At 40.8% G+C, this 19132-nt stretch overlaps 1 protein-coding gene across 6 annotated transcripts in view; it reads left to right on the forward strand.

Annotated features, from left to right (window-relative positions):
* The window catches only part of LOC148038399 (uncharacterized), a 121525-nt gene that overhangs the window by 43398 nt on the left and 58995 nt on the right, over positions 1-19132 (forward strand). For 3 of the 6 annotated variants that reach the window (XR_015689481.1, XR_015689482.1, XR_015689483.1), the window contains exons 2-9: positions 9910-10148; positions 10932-11416; positions 11864-12336; positions 12452-12574; positions 12660-12740; positions 12828-12881; positions 12971-13122; positions 13217-13270. Coding sequence is in view for 1 of the 6 variants with exons in the window: in XM_087671492.1 (XP_087527618.1) it covers positions 9910-10148; positions 10932-11416; positions 11864-12336; positions 12452-12574; positions 12660-12740; positions 12828-12881; positions 12971-13122; positions 13217-13238 (1629 nt within the window). In the remaining 5 variants the exon portion in view is untranslated. Of the gene's footprint in view, positions 1-9873; positions 10149-10931; positions 11417-11863; positions 12337-12451; positions 12575-12659; positions 12741-12827; positions 12882-12970; positions 13123-13216; positions 13271-15220; positions 15357-19132 lie in introns of those variants that run through there. The other 3 variants (XM_087671492.1, XR_015689485.1, XR_015689484.1) reach the window with 3 other exon arrangements.

A 19132-nucleotide genomic window follows, 5' to 3' on the forward strand; every position in this document is an offset into this window, starting at 1 on the left:
AGGAGCATTAGGAGGTGCATAGGGCTTCATCTTCTTTTGATTTGATGGCTGCTTTTGCCGCTGTTTTTGTCCTTCATTTGGGGTTGAATACTCCTCATTATCAGCTACTCTCTTCTTATCATTCTTTTGGAATGATTTGTTGCCATTGTGCTCCATTTTCCATGTCTCAGCATGGTCAATGAGTTCCCTGAGACTAGAACAATGATAATGATTAAGAGCAGTGCGAAGTTTAAAATGCAAACCTCCTTGAAACTTTCTAAGCTTTTTCGAACTGCTGACCTTCTTGAAATGTTGGACCTTCAAAAGTAGCTCCCAAAATCTCTTGGTATAGTCACCAAGTGACTCATTTTTCCTTTGCCAAAGCCGTTCCCATTCTATTTTTACATCTCTTTTGAAATGAACAGGAAGAAATTGGCTTTGTATCATGCGAACAAAGGATCGCCATGATTTTGGGGCAACATGATCATATTCCAATCCCGTCCACCAAGTATGGGCTAAGTCGGTCAAATGTAAAGCTGCAAACTTAATCTTTTCTTTTTCTTTATACTTGTCACGACCATACAAATTTGAAATTGACGAAAAAACTTCAGAAGAAGATCAGGATTTCGGGAACCATCATACATACTGAACTTGATCTTCTTTTCAAGTTGAGATAATGACTTAGTCTTCTTCTTCTTGTTATGCCTTCGTCCATGCCCGGATCTTGAGGTTGAAGATGGTGAAGTGCTTGATGGGGATGAAGATGGAGACGAGGGTGAAGAATGTCGACGCCTTTGACGATGATGAGGTCTTCCACGAGTCCATCAGAGTAGGCGCCAGATGACTTTGAAGAAGAGGATGAGCTTTGACGCGATCTCTTTCTTTGTCTTGAAGTAGAATGGGACTGCCTCTTAGAAGTAGTTGGACTTCTTGATCGGCTCCTTTCATTGGTATGGCTTTGTCTCCTTGAAGCAGATGGGCTTCTTTCCTTGAATTCTTTGGGATTCTCAACTTTTTCTAGTTTGAGAAGTTGCTCACGAATTTGCTGATTCTCCTCTCTAAGACTTTGAATGGCTTGAAGGATAGCACTCGACTGATCCATTGAGACTCTAAGAAAAATATGCTCAAGCACTCAATGCAAGGGCTGAAAACAAACAAACTTATAATTGTAAGCACTACGAGTGTTGGGGTGAGGAACCCGAGCCAAAGCTCTGATACCACTGTAAACGCCCCGAACAATGTAGTATGCTTAACAATTATGATATTCGCTTGTTTTCGAGATTTAATATAAAAGAGAATGAACACTTAAAGCTGAAAATGAAAATTACTCACAAAATTACAGCCATCAAAATGTAAAAGTAATGGAGACAAGATTGAGGGTTGAAGATGGGCAACCCCCTCCGAAGGAATGTATTCCTGCTCAACCCAAGTCCCTTAGGGAAGAGCTCAGTTACAATCAACCTGAGAGTGAGGAGAAGTAATTCTTACTCTCACAAGATTATGCAAAGATGTACAAACACACATGCATTATCTATTATGCAATGATAAGAACTGATTTCTTTACAGTATGAGAGAAGAAACAGGGGAAATCAGCCTTTCTCCATCGTTGATCAATAGTACATGGATAGGGCTTGCTTCTTGTTGCTAAAATGGAAGAAAGAGCTCGAGAAGGAGGTGCTGTAATGAATTTACAGGCTTGCTGTCCTGTAAAACAGCAGTGATAGAAGAGGGAATATGGAGGAATTTGATAATGGAGAAGTGGGGGATGATGATGGGGATGGATGGGGCCAGTTTCTGGCTATCTGTGGGTGATGTACATGAGTTTACAGCAAAGAAAAATGATGCTGAATGAAGAAAAAGGAGCTCTTATTTATAGGGGAGGGAAGAGCTAGTACAAAAGGGAAAAGTGGAGTAGCACAAGACAAGTGTCCAGCCACATGTCATGAGATGTGACAAGTGGTGGGACACTTGGAAACTTGTGTGACAAGTGTCTTGGCACTTGTCTCTTCTCTATGGCCTTCCTTTTTGGGCTGAATACTGTCAAAAATAGAAACAATCAAATTTAGTAAGGACAGTCAGAGTACAGAATTTACTATTTTTAGAATGACATCCTTATTTTTTAGGACTAGCATTTTTAAGCTAATTCGAGGCTCCTAAAATTTAGGGACCTCTTAAAATTTAGGGATCTCCTAAAATTTAGGGACTCTCCAATATGGGTGTCATATGAAAGCTTTTTCCGTGTACATCGCAAAAACGGTATCAGAATCTTCATGTGACTTTCCTATGCAAAGAAATGTGCATTTCAAGCTTTCAGCCAACACATGCACATTGTACAAGCATTTCATGATCATGCCATCTTGTTGATTGTAACTCTCTGTTTTGGTGGATCTAGCCCACACTTCAAGGCATCAATCCTTTCTGTGTGCGAGTCTAATCTTGTTATGCGTGAGTTCACAGGCGCCCAATCGGGCCATATAGGTGGAAGTGTGAACTATCTTTTCTCTAACCCACCGCATGGGTCCACCATAACCTGTGACCACTTTTATCAGTGGCCAGCTCCAATGCACTTTTCTTTATATCTAATTAGTGCAAAGGAAACAAATAAAATATATCATTATATAGACAAATTAATAAAAAAAGATACAAATTCTGTTTCTATAGAGTTGTGACACAGGCGACCTGTTTAACTTGCGTTTTTTGCAGATTTGCCATCGCCTGTTGTCCAACACTTTTTGCTGCTTGTGTTTTCATCATCAGGCTACTGGCGATAGTTCCTACGTCTGTTTATGCAGTGTGCAGCCTGCGTTTTGTTATTTTCAACACTATTTTGGACTGGGCGACTGGCAGAATAGGCTGTTTTTGCTGTTTTGAGCAGTTTTGAACCGATTTTTTGACTTTGTGCATTAGATTTTGGCTTCTTTTGATCAGATTTTAGGTTAAATTGTATGCGAACTCTTGCTTTTTGCAGTTTGTGCTCGTGGTTTGGCTGTGTTCCCTCTCCAAATACCTTCTTTTCTCTACTCCTGTTCTACATTCTCTCCAAATGGCTCTTCCATGCACATCCATTGATGACAAGCTCCATGGACTTGATTATTACACGTGGAGTGCGGTGATGAAGGCTTGGTTTATTCAGAAGCGGTTATGGTACGTGGTTAACGGAGTTGTGGCACGTCCTCGACAACCTTCTCCAGTTCCATCTGATTTTGATGAAGACAACCATGAGGAGACTATGCTTACATGGGATTCGGATGATGCCCGTGCTTATTCGGCATTACTTCGGTGTATTTTCAAAGAAGTCCTACTGGCGGTCACCTCCTGTACAACAGCTTTAGACGTATGGTCGAAGTTACAGTTGATGTATGAGGCTCCTTTCACCATGAGGGCCGTTACTCTCTATGGACAGCTCCATCAACTGAAGTTTGAATCCATAGATACGATTCAATCCTTCCTACTTCGTATTACCTAAATCCAAGACCAACTTTGCACTATGTAGTCTGCCCTATCAAAGGCACATCTTGTTGGTATGGTACTCTATAAGCTTCCTCGGGAGTTTGATGAAGTGACGAATGCTTTATGGGCGCAAACATCTATATCTCCTGTCAGTTTTCTTCACATGTTCTCCATGCTACTTGAGCATGAGGTTACTTTGCGACTACAGGGGAGGCTTCCGTCACATTATGGAGGTTTAGTTGAGGCTCTCGCAGCTTCAGAGAGGGGTTCAAAGATGCAGAAGTCTAAGGCCCAGTGTTACCATTGTGGCAAGAAAGGTCATTTACGGAAGTACTGCAACGAGTTAGCGGCTTCCAGGAAGAAAAAGGAGCAGAAGACGAAGTGGGATGTGGACTTCTTTGACGAGTCATCATTTGTCTTAGATTCCGTTCTCGATCCTCCGGCCAAGGCGAAGTCCAAGGTGTGGAATGGATCCTCTTCTTCCGTTTGTGGGAAGGGCTTAGTGGCCCCTTCCTCAGCTGCTTTCTAGTGGTGGTGATGAGGTCATTCCTCATGACTCTCCAGTGCCAGAGGGAGTGTGAGAGGGTGGTGAGATGGGGCAGCCGCACCTCATCTATATTTCTATACAGATGCACAGGATCCAGAGAGGAACATCCTTGACGCATTGACCGAAGACTGCCAGAGAAAGCCAACGAAGGTCCGGAAGCTCGGGGAGAAGATGAGAGATCAAAATGTACCTGCAAATGAAGGTGCCATGGCTGCCATTGAAGCTCGGGTTGAAGCTCTTCTAATTCGGACTAAAGAGAATGCCGGGCAAGCTTCAATGCCTTTGCCCTGATACCAGTTGAAAGGGAAGTGAAACCCGGGAGAAGGAAGCTTGGCGGTGAGAGCTATGGTGGATGGAGAGAGAGAGAGAGACTCAAAAGTGGAAACTCCAACAACCACAATGTGTGGCCAGGCCTTTCTTTATTCAAATTGTCACTAAAAGAATAAAGAATAAGTGACTGTGATGGGCGCTTGCCACCTGTAGTGTGCAGTGGCGGGTATTGTCAGTGTAGTAATACACGGGCGGTTAGGCGGAGGCGCCTTTACCCCCAACACTTCAGCCTTTTACGAGCTTTTATGGGCAAGCTTGCCAAGTGGGAGCCTTCTCAAATGGTTTTTCCAACATAATCTATCATTAAATATTGATTTTCAGTCTTTAATTATTGTAAATTAATATGATAATTATTTCAGTGCCTAGAAGAATAATTTGACTAGCCAATAATTAAATTGGCTAGGTATCTTTCACTCTTGAGTCTCTCTGTGCCACCTTTGATCATTAGATTGGTGTTAGGTACCATTAAATGCCATATCTCTAGTGTCAACAACTAACACTTATGGCCAAATAAATGACCTAGGCTAACAGTTGATACCAGATACCACGAAGTGCCTGTGCAACATAACTTATAATAACTTTTGCCTTTGACATTCCGTGATTTTCTTGGGTCCTGGACTTGTAAATTTACTCCCAGTTGCATCTCACATGTGCAACATTTACTTAATCATATGATTAAAATTAATCCACATATTAACTGAGGTTTCAAAAATACATGTCAGCATGACACATGCGATGTTCAAGGTAGTCATTTCATAATGATGGGCTTAGGACTTTGAATGACCTTGAGAAGAGCTCGTAACACATTAGCAACACTTAAGCTCTTTAATGCACAAATCTAAATATAAACACCCAAAACATCGATAGACTAACAAAGGCAAATTCATGTGCTACTTGACATGCATAGATTAATGTACATGTTGCTCGACGATCGAGAGATGTGGACTAATAATTGCTTTTTATATGCAAAAATCACATGATTGTGTTAAGCTAAAAAAGATGCATTACTCATTAAATTTTCATTAGCTCATTAAAACAGTCCGAAAACTCAAAATTTACCGAAGTTCTTGTGTCTCATAAGCACACACGAGATCTTTGGGAGGATCCACATCTATAAGTAGGAGGTTGCTTGGCCACTCAATCCATCTCTTGATTTACACGTTACCCTAGTTCTTTCCAACCTTTGTGACGAAGACGTGAAATTTTGATGCTTTGCTTAGTATTTGATTAAGTGTGAATCAAATGTACATATGAGAGCTGCATATGTGATGTGCAAGTTAGTCATTTCATAATTATGGGCCAAGAACCTTGAGAAGTCAGTGAATGCCAAAGGAAAAATTGTACTAAGTTATCCATGACTGTAATAGGTGGTACCTAGTGTCAAATTTTGGCTTGGAAGATTTTATTAGTCATTAATGTCAGTGATGACATTAGGAATTGGGGAATACTTGGATGACAAATTAGCCTATCCAATTTAATTGTTGGCTAGTAAACTTATTTTTGTGAGCAAGAATTAATAATTGAATTGATTCTGAAAATTAGTTTAATTGGGCTGAAAGTTACTGAAAAATATGCTTAGAAGTCTGGAAACATGGCAAAACTTGTCTATGCAAGTGAGAGAAGGCTATTAGAGGCTAGTAGAGTCTCGTTTCAGCATTGTAGAGGTTAGAAGAGAAGATCACCACTCCAAAACTCTTCACTCTCCACACCAGTGTTGCCCATATCCCTATTGGAGGACATCGTAGTTCGTAGTCTTCTTCCACCATCTCTTGCCGGTGTCATTTCTCCCACATCTGGTGACATATTCTTGTTTGCGTTTTGTGTCCTAGAAGCATCTCTAGTAATAGGCGTCACCTCTTTTACATTTGGTGTTACCTTGACATCTGTGTTTGGCAGTTTGGAGGGTTTCTCACACCTTGGCGACATCTTCTTTAGCTTGGCGTCAGGTTTTGGCGTTTAGGTATCAATCTCCACCTCCTGGCGTCATCATCCACTTTGCGTTTGCCATCATTGGGCATTGCCTTCCTCATCTGATGATCTTCCTCCACCCAGGTGTGAGCATCGAGGCTGAGATTAAAATTGTCTTATATACAAAAATGCATTTTTTAAATGTGCCGTCCCCCTTATTCTTGTTTCATGGTTTTGGTTGTCCCCTATCCTCATTCTTGTCCTTGTCCTTGTCCCTGTCCCACATTTTTATGTTTAGCAAGAAATTGTGTATTTCATGCTAGGTTGAAGCACATTGAGATACGATATCATTTCATTTGGGAGAAGATCTTGGATGAGACTATTGATTTGGTGTATTGCATGATGAAGGTTAACTTGGCAGATTTGTTACGAAGGCTCTTTCTTAGGCCATTCATTGATAGCACTGTAGATCCTTGAGCCTTATGTTGTATCCATGATCTTTAAAGGGGGTGTTAGAGATTCAATCATCCCTTGGATAGACATAGGCAGTGTACAGTAGTACAATTATTACCCTTGGGCAAATTTACGCATTTCTTGGATCAGGTTGTATAATCAACATTTTGTATATTGATTATTACCAATATATATTGGTTTAATGATTCAAATTAATTCGACACACATATACTTTGAAAGCCGGTCTATAGATTTATATTATTTGAACGTTTCAAAAATATGATTAAATGTTCATCTTTCTATTTTAAGGGTGACTAATGGTTAGAACACCCTATAATTATACTTGGGTCGTCATTGATGAGATGCCCAAGAGAAATTAAAAGTTTAGTTGGGTGGTCAGATTGTCGAGAAAGCTTAGATGACTGTCTTTTATATTTAGGTAGTCACATTGACTAGAAGCCCATATAGTGAGTGGTTTCAGAGAGTAAAACTAGATGCGCATGTTCAAAGAGACAAACCATGAACTAGTGTACCTATATAATGAAGCTTTTCAAAATCTAAATTTGACTATTTCTAAAATTTAGGTGGTTGCTATTTTTGAAAGTTGCTCAAATGGAAATTTTGTTCGTATAAAAGGCTCTGGAATTTTGCAAGGAATAATTTTGTCTTTAATAGCTATCTCAAATTCTTAACCATTTTGAGAGAATTTTAGAGTAGAAAGTTTAGAAACTTCTTTCTCTTGAAAAGTGACATGTGGCATCTACAATAAGAGGTGTCACTTTGAAGAGACAAGTGTCTCTACTCTTGTCATTTTCAGGAAACACTTCTTATTTGTAGGCTCTACTTTCCACTTTTGAGCACCCAAGGTCCCCACCTATATATTAGACGTCACTTTCATTTTCAAAAAGCTCTCATGTTGAAATTTCAGCCACATGCTTTGTACTGTCCTATCTATCACTCATCCAAGACAATCTTTCTACTTAGCTTGATCTAGTCCAAGCACTAGAGAAGAAAAGTAGCTTGTTGCTTGGGTTATATAGGAATTAGGGTTTTAAAACCCTAATTTTCGGAATTGCAGTAAATCAGCCATTTGTATATGGTTTAGGTACTTGGTGTGGGTGGTTTGTTTCAATAAATTTGTGTAAAGAGAGGGGTTGGTTCCGCTCTCAACGTGGTGTCAAGTCTCGACTCTCTCTTCTCTCTCTCTCTCTCTCTCTCTCTCTCTCACTGTGTCTATTGATTTTCATGGTGATAATTGATCAAGTTGGTTAAGCTCAAAGTATTGTCATTCCCACGTTCTTCCCGCGCTTATAGGTCGTACAATTTCATGTAGTCGCCAGCTTATGTCCAACAATTTTGGGCAGTCGGCCAGGTGTGCAGCAGTCAGTGCGACAAGGCATGGTGCAGTATTTTATTTTTGCTACAATTTATTTATTATTTTTTGCTGCAGTCGGCCAGTTTTTCGCTGGCTGATCTTTATATTTTGTTATTGTATTTCTGCCTATATATTGGCTGGCCTGCCCAGGTCATTCTAACTTGTGAATTGATCAACCTGGTTAAATTCAAAGTATTTTCATTCTCATGTTCTTCCCGGGCTTATAGGGCGTACAATTTCATGCAGTTGCCAGCTGACGTCCGCCAGTTTCGGGCAGTCGGCCAGGTGTGGAGTAGTTGGGCAGTGCCACATGGCGTGCTGCAGTATTTTTGCTGCAGTCAGCCAGTTTTTCGCTGGCTAACCTACATATTTTGTTATTTTATTTCTGCCTATATATTGGCTGGTTTTCCCAGGTCATTCCTACTTCTGAATTGTAGGTGGAGAGATCTTCTGGTGGAGATACACTTGACAGCCCATTGTACATATTTGCTTCCTTCATTTCAGTGTTCATTCACTGCAGATTTCTGCGTTCTACTGTCTCTTCCTCTTCGCTTTGTGTTTATGTCCTATAAGTCTAGTCATACGCATTCACATTCATTACACTCTGAGATATGTCAAGGTGAGTGATGCACAAATAGATGAGGCAACTGGCTGTAAACAGCAACATTGGATAGATCATTGCCATCATGCATATAAAGTTTCAGCCTTGTTTCCATGGTGTGCTCATAGGTTACAAGCTTGCATTTAAACCTTACTAGCAACTTCTTAACATACTATGACCAAGACATAACAATATCATGCTGGTTTTGGGTGGATTGAATCCCCAAAATATAGTGAAGCAGCCTCATATTTGTCATATGAAAAGTAGACCACAATTTAGCCTTGAAATGGGCAATTTTTTTTTTCATTTGGTCTAATGAGTAGCATACCATCTATGCAAAGAATGATGATTATCATAATCTCTTAATGTAGAGGGTCCGTGCTATAGCTGGTTGTGATACTGCTCCTTTTGGTATGCATGGTGCAAATGTATCTGGTATCATCTATGTATAGAATGATGATTATCAAAATCTCTTAACATAAAGGGTCCATGCTATAGCTGGTTATGATACTGCTCCTTTTGGTATGCACGGTACAAATGTATCTAGTATGTAGCTAGGAATGCACGAAATGCATGGGCAAATGTATGTTGGTATGGCTGGTGGAATGCAAAATCCCTTGGAAACAAGCCACTATCACTCAAAATTTAATGTAATAAGGCTTAATTTCAAGTATACCCTGAACTCTAATCGGTACAAGGGAGTGGTTGAATTGCTTGCCAGCTCAATGTGACATTTAGCTTACCCTTGGTGCACCATGAACATACACGTGCGTGCATCCTAATTGTTTCTAGTCTATCTAGTCTCGTAAGACTTTGGCATGTAAAACCTTTAGCACGTCTTACCTGTCCAAACATGCCCATGTTGCTCCAAGTGCTAGTGGGCACATGATACTTGAATCATGTGCAATTGTTTTATTGCTATGACTTTGAAAAGACATGTGGTGATGTTATGAGATCACTCATTTCTCGTTGTGCACACAGTACGTGCAATCTCACAATCCGAGTCTTTCTGAAATTTCACAGTTCTTAAGGAGTTCCAGAGATTGCTTTCTAAATCATAAGCTAGTCTGTAATAGCATGTGTTCTGTGATGCTACTTTGTTCCATGTTCAGATGTTGACAAAATTCATATTGCATAACTAAATACTGCCTGTTTGACTTAGGTCTTTGCTTAATAGTGTTCTTCATGCGGTCTGGTAAGCATGCAGGTTTCTTTTTCAATTTATTGCAGTGATTCAAATATGAATTTGCCCTTGTACTTGGGCAGGCTGAAAGGAAAAGACGCAGTTTGCAGAATCTTGAAGGAACTGCTCCTGCAATAAACAGGGGCAGTGCTAATACATGGCAGAGTGTAATTTTTTATAGAAGAAAAAGGCACAAGGTCCATGAAGCCCAATACAACTTAAAGTCAGGTTGTAATGGCAAAGCTGATGATACCTTGATGGCTGCCAAAGAGGGCGTGTGCTGTAAAACAAGTTCAATGAACAATAAGGAGTTTTTGAGGAGGTATATTCTTTTTGTTTTACCGTGTATTTGTCAGTATTCAAGCAACCATGTACAGGGTACTGTGCAGCTAGCTACTAGTGTACTGTTTTAGCAAGGTTGAGGAGGTATATTCTTTTTGTTTTGCCGTGTATTTGTCAGTATTTAAGCAACCGTGTACAGGGTACTGTGCAGCTAGCTGCTAGTGTACTGTTTTAGCAAGGTTGAGGAGGTATATTCTTTTTGTTTTGCTGTGTATTTGTCACTATTTAAGCAACCATGTACAGGGATGCTATGCAGCTAGTGTACTGTTTTAGCAAGTTTTCTCTGCTCACATTGCACTTGCTCCTCCATTAAAATTTTGTCAAGGTTCCTGTTCATCAAACTTCTTAGTGGCATTTGTAAGATTCGAGTGCTGATCTATGTCATGATAACTAGGTGAACTATTAGAGTTGAAAGTAGCAGAATTTTAAAATCCAGAGCTGGACCAGGCTTCAATAAACCTTCTTGGTCCCATGCGGCTTTAGTAGGAAGTAGACATGGAAATCCTTAGTTCTGTTCTGCTAATCTGAAAGATGACATGATGTTGTTTTTTAAGGGAAGCTACTTGAATGAGCATGTAAAGTTGAGTAGTTTTGCTCTGTTAGGCAGCTTTTTGAGGTATTGCAATTAAAATTCTGTTCCTGAGGCATTACCTGTACATCAAATTGACCATTAGAAACTGGAAAAGCATATAATGTTGAAGAGTTTGCTTGAGCAGTGGCAAAGTTTAAAATTTTCACTTAGCATGTTTGGATCTTTGTGCAGTACCTCTTTTAACAAACAAGGGCCGGTTTCCCTCATCACTTACAAGCGAAGGTGGGTGCGCAGAGCTCCAAGCAAGCATTCCTTCTTGGAAAACAAAATATTACTAGCTTCTCAAGAGCCTAGTGCAAATAGGTCATGTGAGGCATCAGATTCAAGCTCTATAACTGTTGAAGAATCTGCGTCTGAGGGCTACTGTTTGAGTGCTTCGAACTTGCAAGATCTCTTGCAGCCGTCTTCTTGTCCAATGGCAACACAGTGCTCTTTTGATCTATTTTCAATTGATGCAGAGAAACAGTGTGTGCCATCTGGTTTTGACTCGGTAGTTGCTATCAAAAGCTTAACAGAGTTGGACCTATTGGAAGCCAGTTGTCGTTCAGATACTTCCCCTTCTGTATCAATTGGTGAAACTTCAAAGTCTCTGTGTCTTCCAGTGTCTGAAGGAGCAGGTGCTGCTGTGCTGTCAATAGAGCCAAGCTTACCTAAAGGTATAATTTCAAAGATTGCATATGGGTGGGTCTTTGACTTTTCATAGATGTTGCTTGTCCTGCAGTTGAAGACCCATGCTTACCTAGATGTCTAGACTCTAATGCAAAGGGGCTGATACAAGGACTTGGAACTTTTTGAACATGAGCAGCACTGTTAGAATGGCATGTCATGCACAAAGCACGTCTTAGATAGACTTGAAATCTTAGAAAGACTTGAAATTGACAAAAGAAGGTATCATGTGAAGGTAATAAACAGAAGCAAGGTTTTGTGAAATTATGAAACATCAGGACTTGACAATGATCAGAGCCTGTCCGAAAGAGAGTTGTCTTGTTTAACAAATTGCATGTATGGATGCTTTGGTATAAACATGAGATTGTCCTGATACTTCATTTTGAAAGCAGTGGTATATTTTTAGCTGTTTTTAAATGTGACAATGCTTTTTGTAGTAGACATGTGGCCTTATGACACTAAGGCTTGCTTGGAGGTGGTGCAAGAGAAGAAAGGACAGACAGCATCCTTAAAACAGTTCATGCTTCTTACTTCTGAGATGAAGGGGGGAAAAGTGAGAAGAGGTTTGGAAGGCATAAAGAAGCTGCCTTCAAAAAAGGCCTCACCTGTTTTAGTTACAAGAATTGATTCACCTTCTCAAATTTACAGTAGCTGTGCTCGCACATCTGTTGATGGGTGGGTTGGTCATAAAGGGACCAAAAATGCATCCTCTGGAATAATCCTCCAATACAGTTCCAGTTCTAAATCAGGTTCTCAATCAGTTCAAACTACTAGAAATAAAGATCTAAGCTTGCTGAACATGCAAAGCAGCATAGACACAGCTCGAACAAATCGTGTGCAGTTTCGCAAGCTAGCCGCCGCCGCCGCTGCCGCTGAGATTTCTAATATCTTCAAGCATATGCAAACTAAGGTCTGTCAATTTATGGTGCTTTGTTACAATTGTTTTCACTGTAGAATATACAGTTTTTTAGTTTTTGAATTCCTTTACTACGCCTTATTGTTGAGATTTTGGGTGATTTTTCCAGGCCAGGAAAAAAAAGCTGAAGTTTGAGAGAAGTAAGATACATTTGTGGGGTGTGTTTGCCCTGGAGACCATTGAACCGGGCGATTTTATAATTGAATACGTGGGGGAATGTATTAGATCAAGGGTAGGTAAAGTTACAGTAGCTTGTGAATTGTCTGGATCCAGCTTTTTGATTGACTATTTTGATCTTATGGATTCTCAAATTTCAGATATCAGATCTCAGAGAACGACATTATGAGAAGCTTGGTATTGGAAGCAGTTATTTGTTTCGCATTGATAATGAGACTGTTGTAAGTTTAACAGGTCAATCAGTTCTATTCTTTTGTGCATGATTGGTGTGCTCTTGATCTTGAGCTCTTTTATTGTTTCTTTGGTAGGTTGATGCAACAAAACGTGGGGGACTTGCAAGATTTATTAATCACTCTTGTGATGTAAGTTTAATGGACACACACGTCAGACTTGCCATGATTGCTGCTGTTGTCACTTAATACAGTGCTTTTGTGTTTTTGTGTTTGATTAGCCCAACTGTTACACCAAAGTCATCTTGATGGATGGTGTAAAGAAAATTTTTATCTATTCTAAAAGACAAATTCGAACTGGAGAAGAACTAACTTATGATTACAAGTTCCCACATGAAGAAAAGAAAATACCATGCAATTGTGGCTCTGTCAAGTGAGTATCATGATGCACTGTATTTTTTTCACATTAGGGGGAAAAGAACAAATCCATGAGGATGAACTGATGTTTCTGTACTTTCTGGTGGCAGATGCCGAGGATTTTTAAACTGAATCATGGAGCAGCAAAGAAATTCATTCAGTTGGTAAGTGGTGGCTGACTGTCTGAGGGTCCAGATTTTGTGACAATAATCAAGTTGTAATTGGATTTGCCTGAATAGAACTGCTTCAAGTGATAGCCAGTTCTGGTGCCAAAGGTAATGTCCCTATTAGCTGAAGGTTGGTCTTATAATCATGAGGTTGTGGGCTCAGGTCTTGTAGGGTGCGTCATGTAGTTGAAGATCTGGGTTCACATGGTGTCTTTGTGTGAAGTCCGAGCTCTTTCCCACTTGAACACTTGGTTCTCCTCGGTAAGACCATCAAGGAGAAGGATCCTAGTCCAATCAAGCTCTGCTATTCATTCCCACCTTGTGGGCTATCCTATCACTGCATAGGATGATGCGGCCGTAATGCTTTCCTTGCTGTCTAGGCTAGTATATGGAGGGGTGGCACTCCCCTCGTGGGCTTTGGAAGTGCATGTCTTATCTCAAGAAAAGAAACGTGCTAGCTAATTTTGTGTTAAAAGCCCAAAGTGATTCTTATGTCATTTTCTTTCCGTTTTTGGATTCGGACATATTCTGCATGTCCAACCCTTGGGAGCCACATAGGAATTTTCAAGAAATCAGGTCAGTATGGACTATCGAGCCACTAATATCAAGGCATGCATTAATGAAAAATTGTGAGGCACTAATGGCTATTTTATTCTCCTTAAAACCGGCCCCAAAAGCAATAGATGCTAATTCCAAAGAAAACGGAAGGCTTTATTTTTGAACAGTAGGACAAATGAGTAGAGTCTATTACGGGCATTTGTCAATCCATTTTACTTTATGTCTTGATCATTCATCATTACAACCTTCAGCCTGCAGCCACCTCTCCTTGCACTGCTCCCTGCACCCTATTTGGAGCTGCTGCCACAATCAACAGCTGCTGCTACCCTGCTGCAGGACATTGTCATCAGTTGAAGGACACCTTTTTGCCATAGAAACAGGGAATGGCTGTTCTGGCCTGTAGGAACGCCCTAACACCTTCCAAACCCTCCGAGGAGGTGAAACTGCCAGTGAACGTTCCCTGCTGTTCCCAAGGCCGTTCCCTACCATTCCCTGTTTGGAACGGCTGTTCCAGGGCTGCTGACCAAAAGTTGGCGTTTTTTCTTCTTGCTTGTGTCACACTCCTACCACATGTTCACCCATTTCCATTGCCTAATGTGCACGCACTAATCTCTCTCTCTCTCTCTCTCTCTCTCTTTCTCTCGGATTGAAGATTCAAAGTGTCAAGACAAGCCACAAGCCAATCAGGAGTCCATACAAAGTTCAAATTTGATACATTATCAACTCTTGCAAATCACAATAAAATTTCGGCTCTATCCTCAATTCCAAGGTAATCATCCATTTATATTGTCTAATTTCAAGGGAAATTGGGATAATTGGAGCATTTGGAGCTGTGGGGTTAATCGAGTCAATTTTGGGACATTTGGGTCAATTTGGAGCATTGAGGGGTATTGGGGCAATTAGAGGGACATTCGGGGCATTTGGGAATTTGTGGCAATGTTGGGGCATTGTGAGCAATTTGGGGCAATATTAGGGCATTTAAGGAAATTTGGGTGATTTGTAGCATTGGGGGACTATTGGGGCAATTTGGGTCATGTAGGGCATATTTGGGGCACTTAAGACGTGTCATTCCCCTGTTCCTGTTCCGTGACCTTGGACGGTCCCCTTGTTCCAGGGGGTCCCATTCCCGCTCCTGTTCCCCATTCTAGGTAACTATGGCTTTTGCAGCTGCCCAGCCTGCATTGCCTTGGAGCAGTCACCAGCCTGCTGGTTTCACTTCTGACCTGCTGTAGCTGTGTTTCACGCTACATTCCCTATTTCTGCTCCAGATTGTTCACCAGTTTACTTCATCTGTTGTACCTGCTGATCTGCTGCACAAGTAGAACTGCTGCTTTTTGGGCCTGCTGGACCCTGGTCTAAGTTTTTACTGATCTGCATCTTCCTCAACAGCAGGTGCTCTGGAGAATTGTGTTTTGCTTCCTCTGTTGCCACTCACATTATCATCATCCTTGGTGGACTATTGCTGCTCTGTTTCTGGATCTGTTAGGAGTATGACTCACTCTTGGAGTTGTTTTTCAGCTAATCTCATCCCCAGTCCTGAAGACTCACAGGTTTGAGGCCCTTGTTGCATCATATTTTCTCACATTCATTCATATTTCATTTGAGCATTGTATAGATTGTGTTTCATTGTTGTCATACTTTCTGCATCTCTCTTCATGTGCCCTATTATTTTTTGTGTGATATCAAAGCTAGATGCTTACACTGACACCAAGACCTTGACAAGAAAGCTTAGAACTCTGAGAGAATGTGAGAATGCAAGATCAGATGTCTCACCCATCCTCACTAAAGCAGTCCACCTTGGAGCCTATCTCTTCAGTGTTGATATCCCTCCATGGACGCTCTAAAGGATTGACACCAATAGTCTCCTTCTTGAACACAAGATCCTTCTCAGATGAATCATTAAAGGGATCCCCTGATATTTAGATACCTTATCATTGAAGATGAATATGCAAATATTCCAAAGTGGAGAGGTGAGAAAGTGAGCCCTTATGCTGCAGGTCTACCTTTTTCTACTTCTCCTCTTTGATGTATCATTGCAATGACTATATTTACAATTGGAGTATGGAGTTGATGAGGAACTAGAACTTCCAAGCCAAAGAGGATACATCGGCACGGGAATGGTATTGTGTCCAATCTATCCAACTACACCAAAATTCATGCAATGTACACAAATTTTACATTTATCTGGTCCTTTGTTAACACCATTTGATGTGCAAGCTATGGGTATAAGTACTCGTTATAACCTTGACATTTACTTTTGTTGCATTATAATATTTTGGAAACTTACTCATCCCACCAACACTATACATACATTTCACTACACAATCACCATCACATTCACTCATTCCACACTATACCACATAGAAGGACACTTATTCGTTAGGCATTCTTAGCTCATAACATGGTAACTACCAGATGTGTTTCACTCGCATTGAAACGCGAAACGCCTGGAACGCTTGACATGTTTAAGTGAAATGCAAAACGCCCTAAGTGAAACGGTTCATTGAAACACCATTTTTAAATGGAAAAAAATATATTTTATTGCTCTTTTGAGAGTTTTTAGACACACTACATATAGGAAAGTTCTCAATGCACAGAGAGAGACTTCTAAGGAGCAAGAGAAAGACAACAGTAGAGCTAGTGAGCTAGGGGTTTCTTATAGATTTCTTTAGCACTAGCTCTAGAATTAGCTCGCTAGACACTACTATTATAGTCGAATTGCAACATCAACCATGAATCAGAGGGGCCTAAGTAGACTCCACATCCACACTTCATAAAGAGGAGGAGGAGCAGGACGATGATTATGATGATGTAAAAAGAAAGAAAGAAGGAGAGAAAGGAGGAGGAGGAGGAGGAGAAGGAGGATGAAAGCAAGAAAGAAGAAGCTGAAGAGGAAGAAGAAGAAGAAAAAGGAGAAGGAAGAAAGAAGAAAAAGAAGAGTAGGAGGAGGAGTAGGAGAAGGAGAAAGAAGGAAAGAAAGAAGAAGAAGGAGAAGAAAAAGGAGGAGGAGGAGGAGGAGGAAAGAAAGAAAGAAAGAAAGAAGAAGAGTAATAATAATAAGAGGAAGAAGAAAGGAAGGAGGAGGAGCAACAGGAGGAGCTCTAAGAAAGTAGAAGAGGAGGAGGAAGAGGAGTAGGAAGGAAGAGATCGGTATCATCTCAAGATCTCTCTCATGGGTCTATCCAAGATGGATAAGTTAAAGCATCGAGGTAGAGTTAGGGGACGTGGATTAGTGGTCCGTATGTGGTGGGCTTTGAATCTTTCTATGGCTTTGTCTAATGTGACTCCTTTTGGTGGAACTATGAGTTGGTTTGGGGTATGCTCTGAAGTATTTGGTGTAGGTGCAGCCATAGTGGGCTGTATGTGGTGGGCTTTGAATCGTTCTATGGCTCTGTCTAATGTGACTCCTTTTGGTGGAACTATGAGTCGGTTTGGGGTATGCTTTGAAGTATTTGGTGTAGGTGCAACTCTAAAAAGGTTAGTAAGAATGCATAATTGTGCATTTCCAAGGTATCTCCCTTGGGATTGCAAGAGGTGATCTTTGTGTTGACAGAGCTCTAAAAGGAAGAGTCCAAGGCAATGCTGATATAGAAAGTCCATCACCTTGGATAATGGTTTGAATGCCTCTTGGAAGAGATAGCGGAAGTGCCCTTCGATCTTAGGGTACATTAGGCACATGCATATACAATGCTTCTCAGGGTTTGGCTTGAATTGGCAAAGCGGGTAGATGCAGTCTTCTGGTGGGCGAAGGGAATCTACTTTATAGAAACTAGTCTCTATTCATAAGTTGTGTGAGGATGCATATTTAGTGCTTCTCGGGCTTTGGCTCAAGTTGGCAAAGCGGGTAGATGCAGTCCTTTGGGCAAAGGGAATCTGCTTTATAGCAACTAGTCTCTATCCATAAGTAGTGTGAGGATGTGTAGGGTTGACACCATACTTCATGGGACAAATGTGTGCATGTATCATGGACGGATCACAAAAACATCAAGTGAGACATGTAGAAGGTGCTTTCAGTAGAAAGCCATCTTTGTCCATAGATCCTAGATAGGCCTCAAGCAAGTCTTATGTGTATGAAGCCGAATTATGTCCATCTTGATGATGCTGTCGAGCTTCTCTTTCTTGAGGTCTAAGAAAGGGAAATCGAAGTCGTATTTGCATACCATGTTATCATTCTTTATTTATGCAATGTTTTTGCCTATTATCTACTTGCCTAGATTTTAGGCATTGTTGACCTTACACACACACACACACACACACACACACACACACACACACAAATCTTATATTGTTACCTTGTCTATTGGTTGTACCACTTTCCTTGAATTTTGGAAAATGAACAAAGGGAATCTTGGATGATAATATGCTAATTTTTCATATAGCACGTGGGTCAATTCATCCACAAATCCGTTTCAAGTGGGATAAGTACGCTCTCAAAGCCCATCGTGCCAAATGATGAACATGAAGCATAGTCAGATTCAAGGCTAGATCAAGGCCTAAAACCAAACCGCAATGGATTTTTCCATTTGATGCGCCCATGTTTAGTCCTAAAAAAATGTCTTTATTAGGTAAGGTGGTATTTAGGATGACCAAACAGCAGGTCGTCAATGTGGGTCAGGCTTGCAGGGTGTGATGCAGGTCACAGGGACTGTCCGACAATCAGGCGTAGGTCGCAGTCAGCGCAGGCAGTCAGATGACAGGCTGTGGACAGTCAGGCTGTAGTTCGATGCAGGTGTTGTGCAGGTCGTGGGGCAGTTTGACGCGGGCTATGTTGCATTTCAGTGTAGGTTACGGAGCTCAGGCTAGGTCAGTGCATGCCATGTGCAGCTCGGCCTGTTGATCGTCAAATTCTTAAAAAAAAAGGATTCAGGTTTTTCTTTAAAAGCTTCATCCTCGGTCAATTTTTTGGGTGGACTGTCACATGTGTGTAAGCACAGTTTGACAATTCTGAGAGATTGGGTCTGTATTTACTCCCAAAATTTGGGACTTTTGGTGTATGCTTGAAAATTTTACTTGGTTGAGTAAAATTTGTGGATTTTGCACTCTCTTGGTTTCAAAAATTGGGGCTTTCCATGCAATTGTGGAAATTGCAGTGGGATAGGTACAATTTCTTGAAATTTTGACACGTTGGACCCCACACAATTTGGGGCTTTGGCAAAATTTGCAAATGGTATGTACTTGTAGTGCAAATTCTATGCAAATTGTGCACATCGGACCTCGGACAAAATTGGAGCTTTTGCAAATTTTGGCAAAATTGGCTTGTGCAATCTTCTCAGAAGTTATGTTTGAGGTAATCTTTTGCAC

The sequence above is a fragment of the Lygodium microphyllum genome, chromosome 3 (assembly GCF_053477565.2).
Source record: "Lygodium microphyllum isolate KBCC chromosome 3, Lygodium_microphyllum_v1.1.10, whole genome shotgun sequence".
In the NCBI taxonomy this organism is placed as follows: domain Eukaryota; kingdom Viridiplantae; phylum Streptophyta; class Polypodiopsida; order Schizaeales; family Lygodiaceae; genus Lygodium; species Lygodium microphyllum.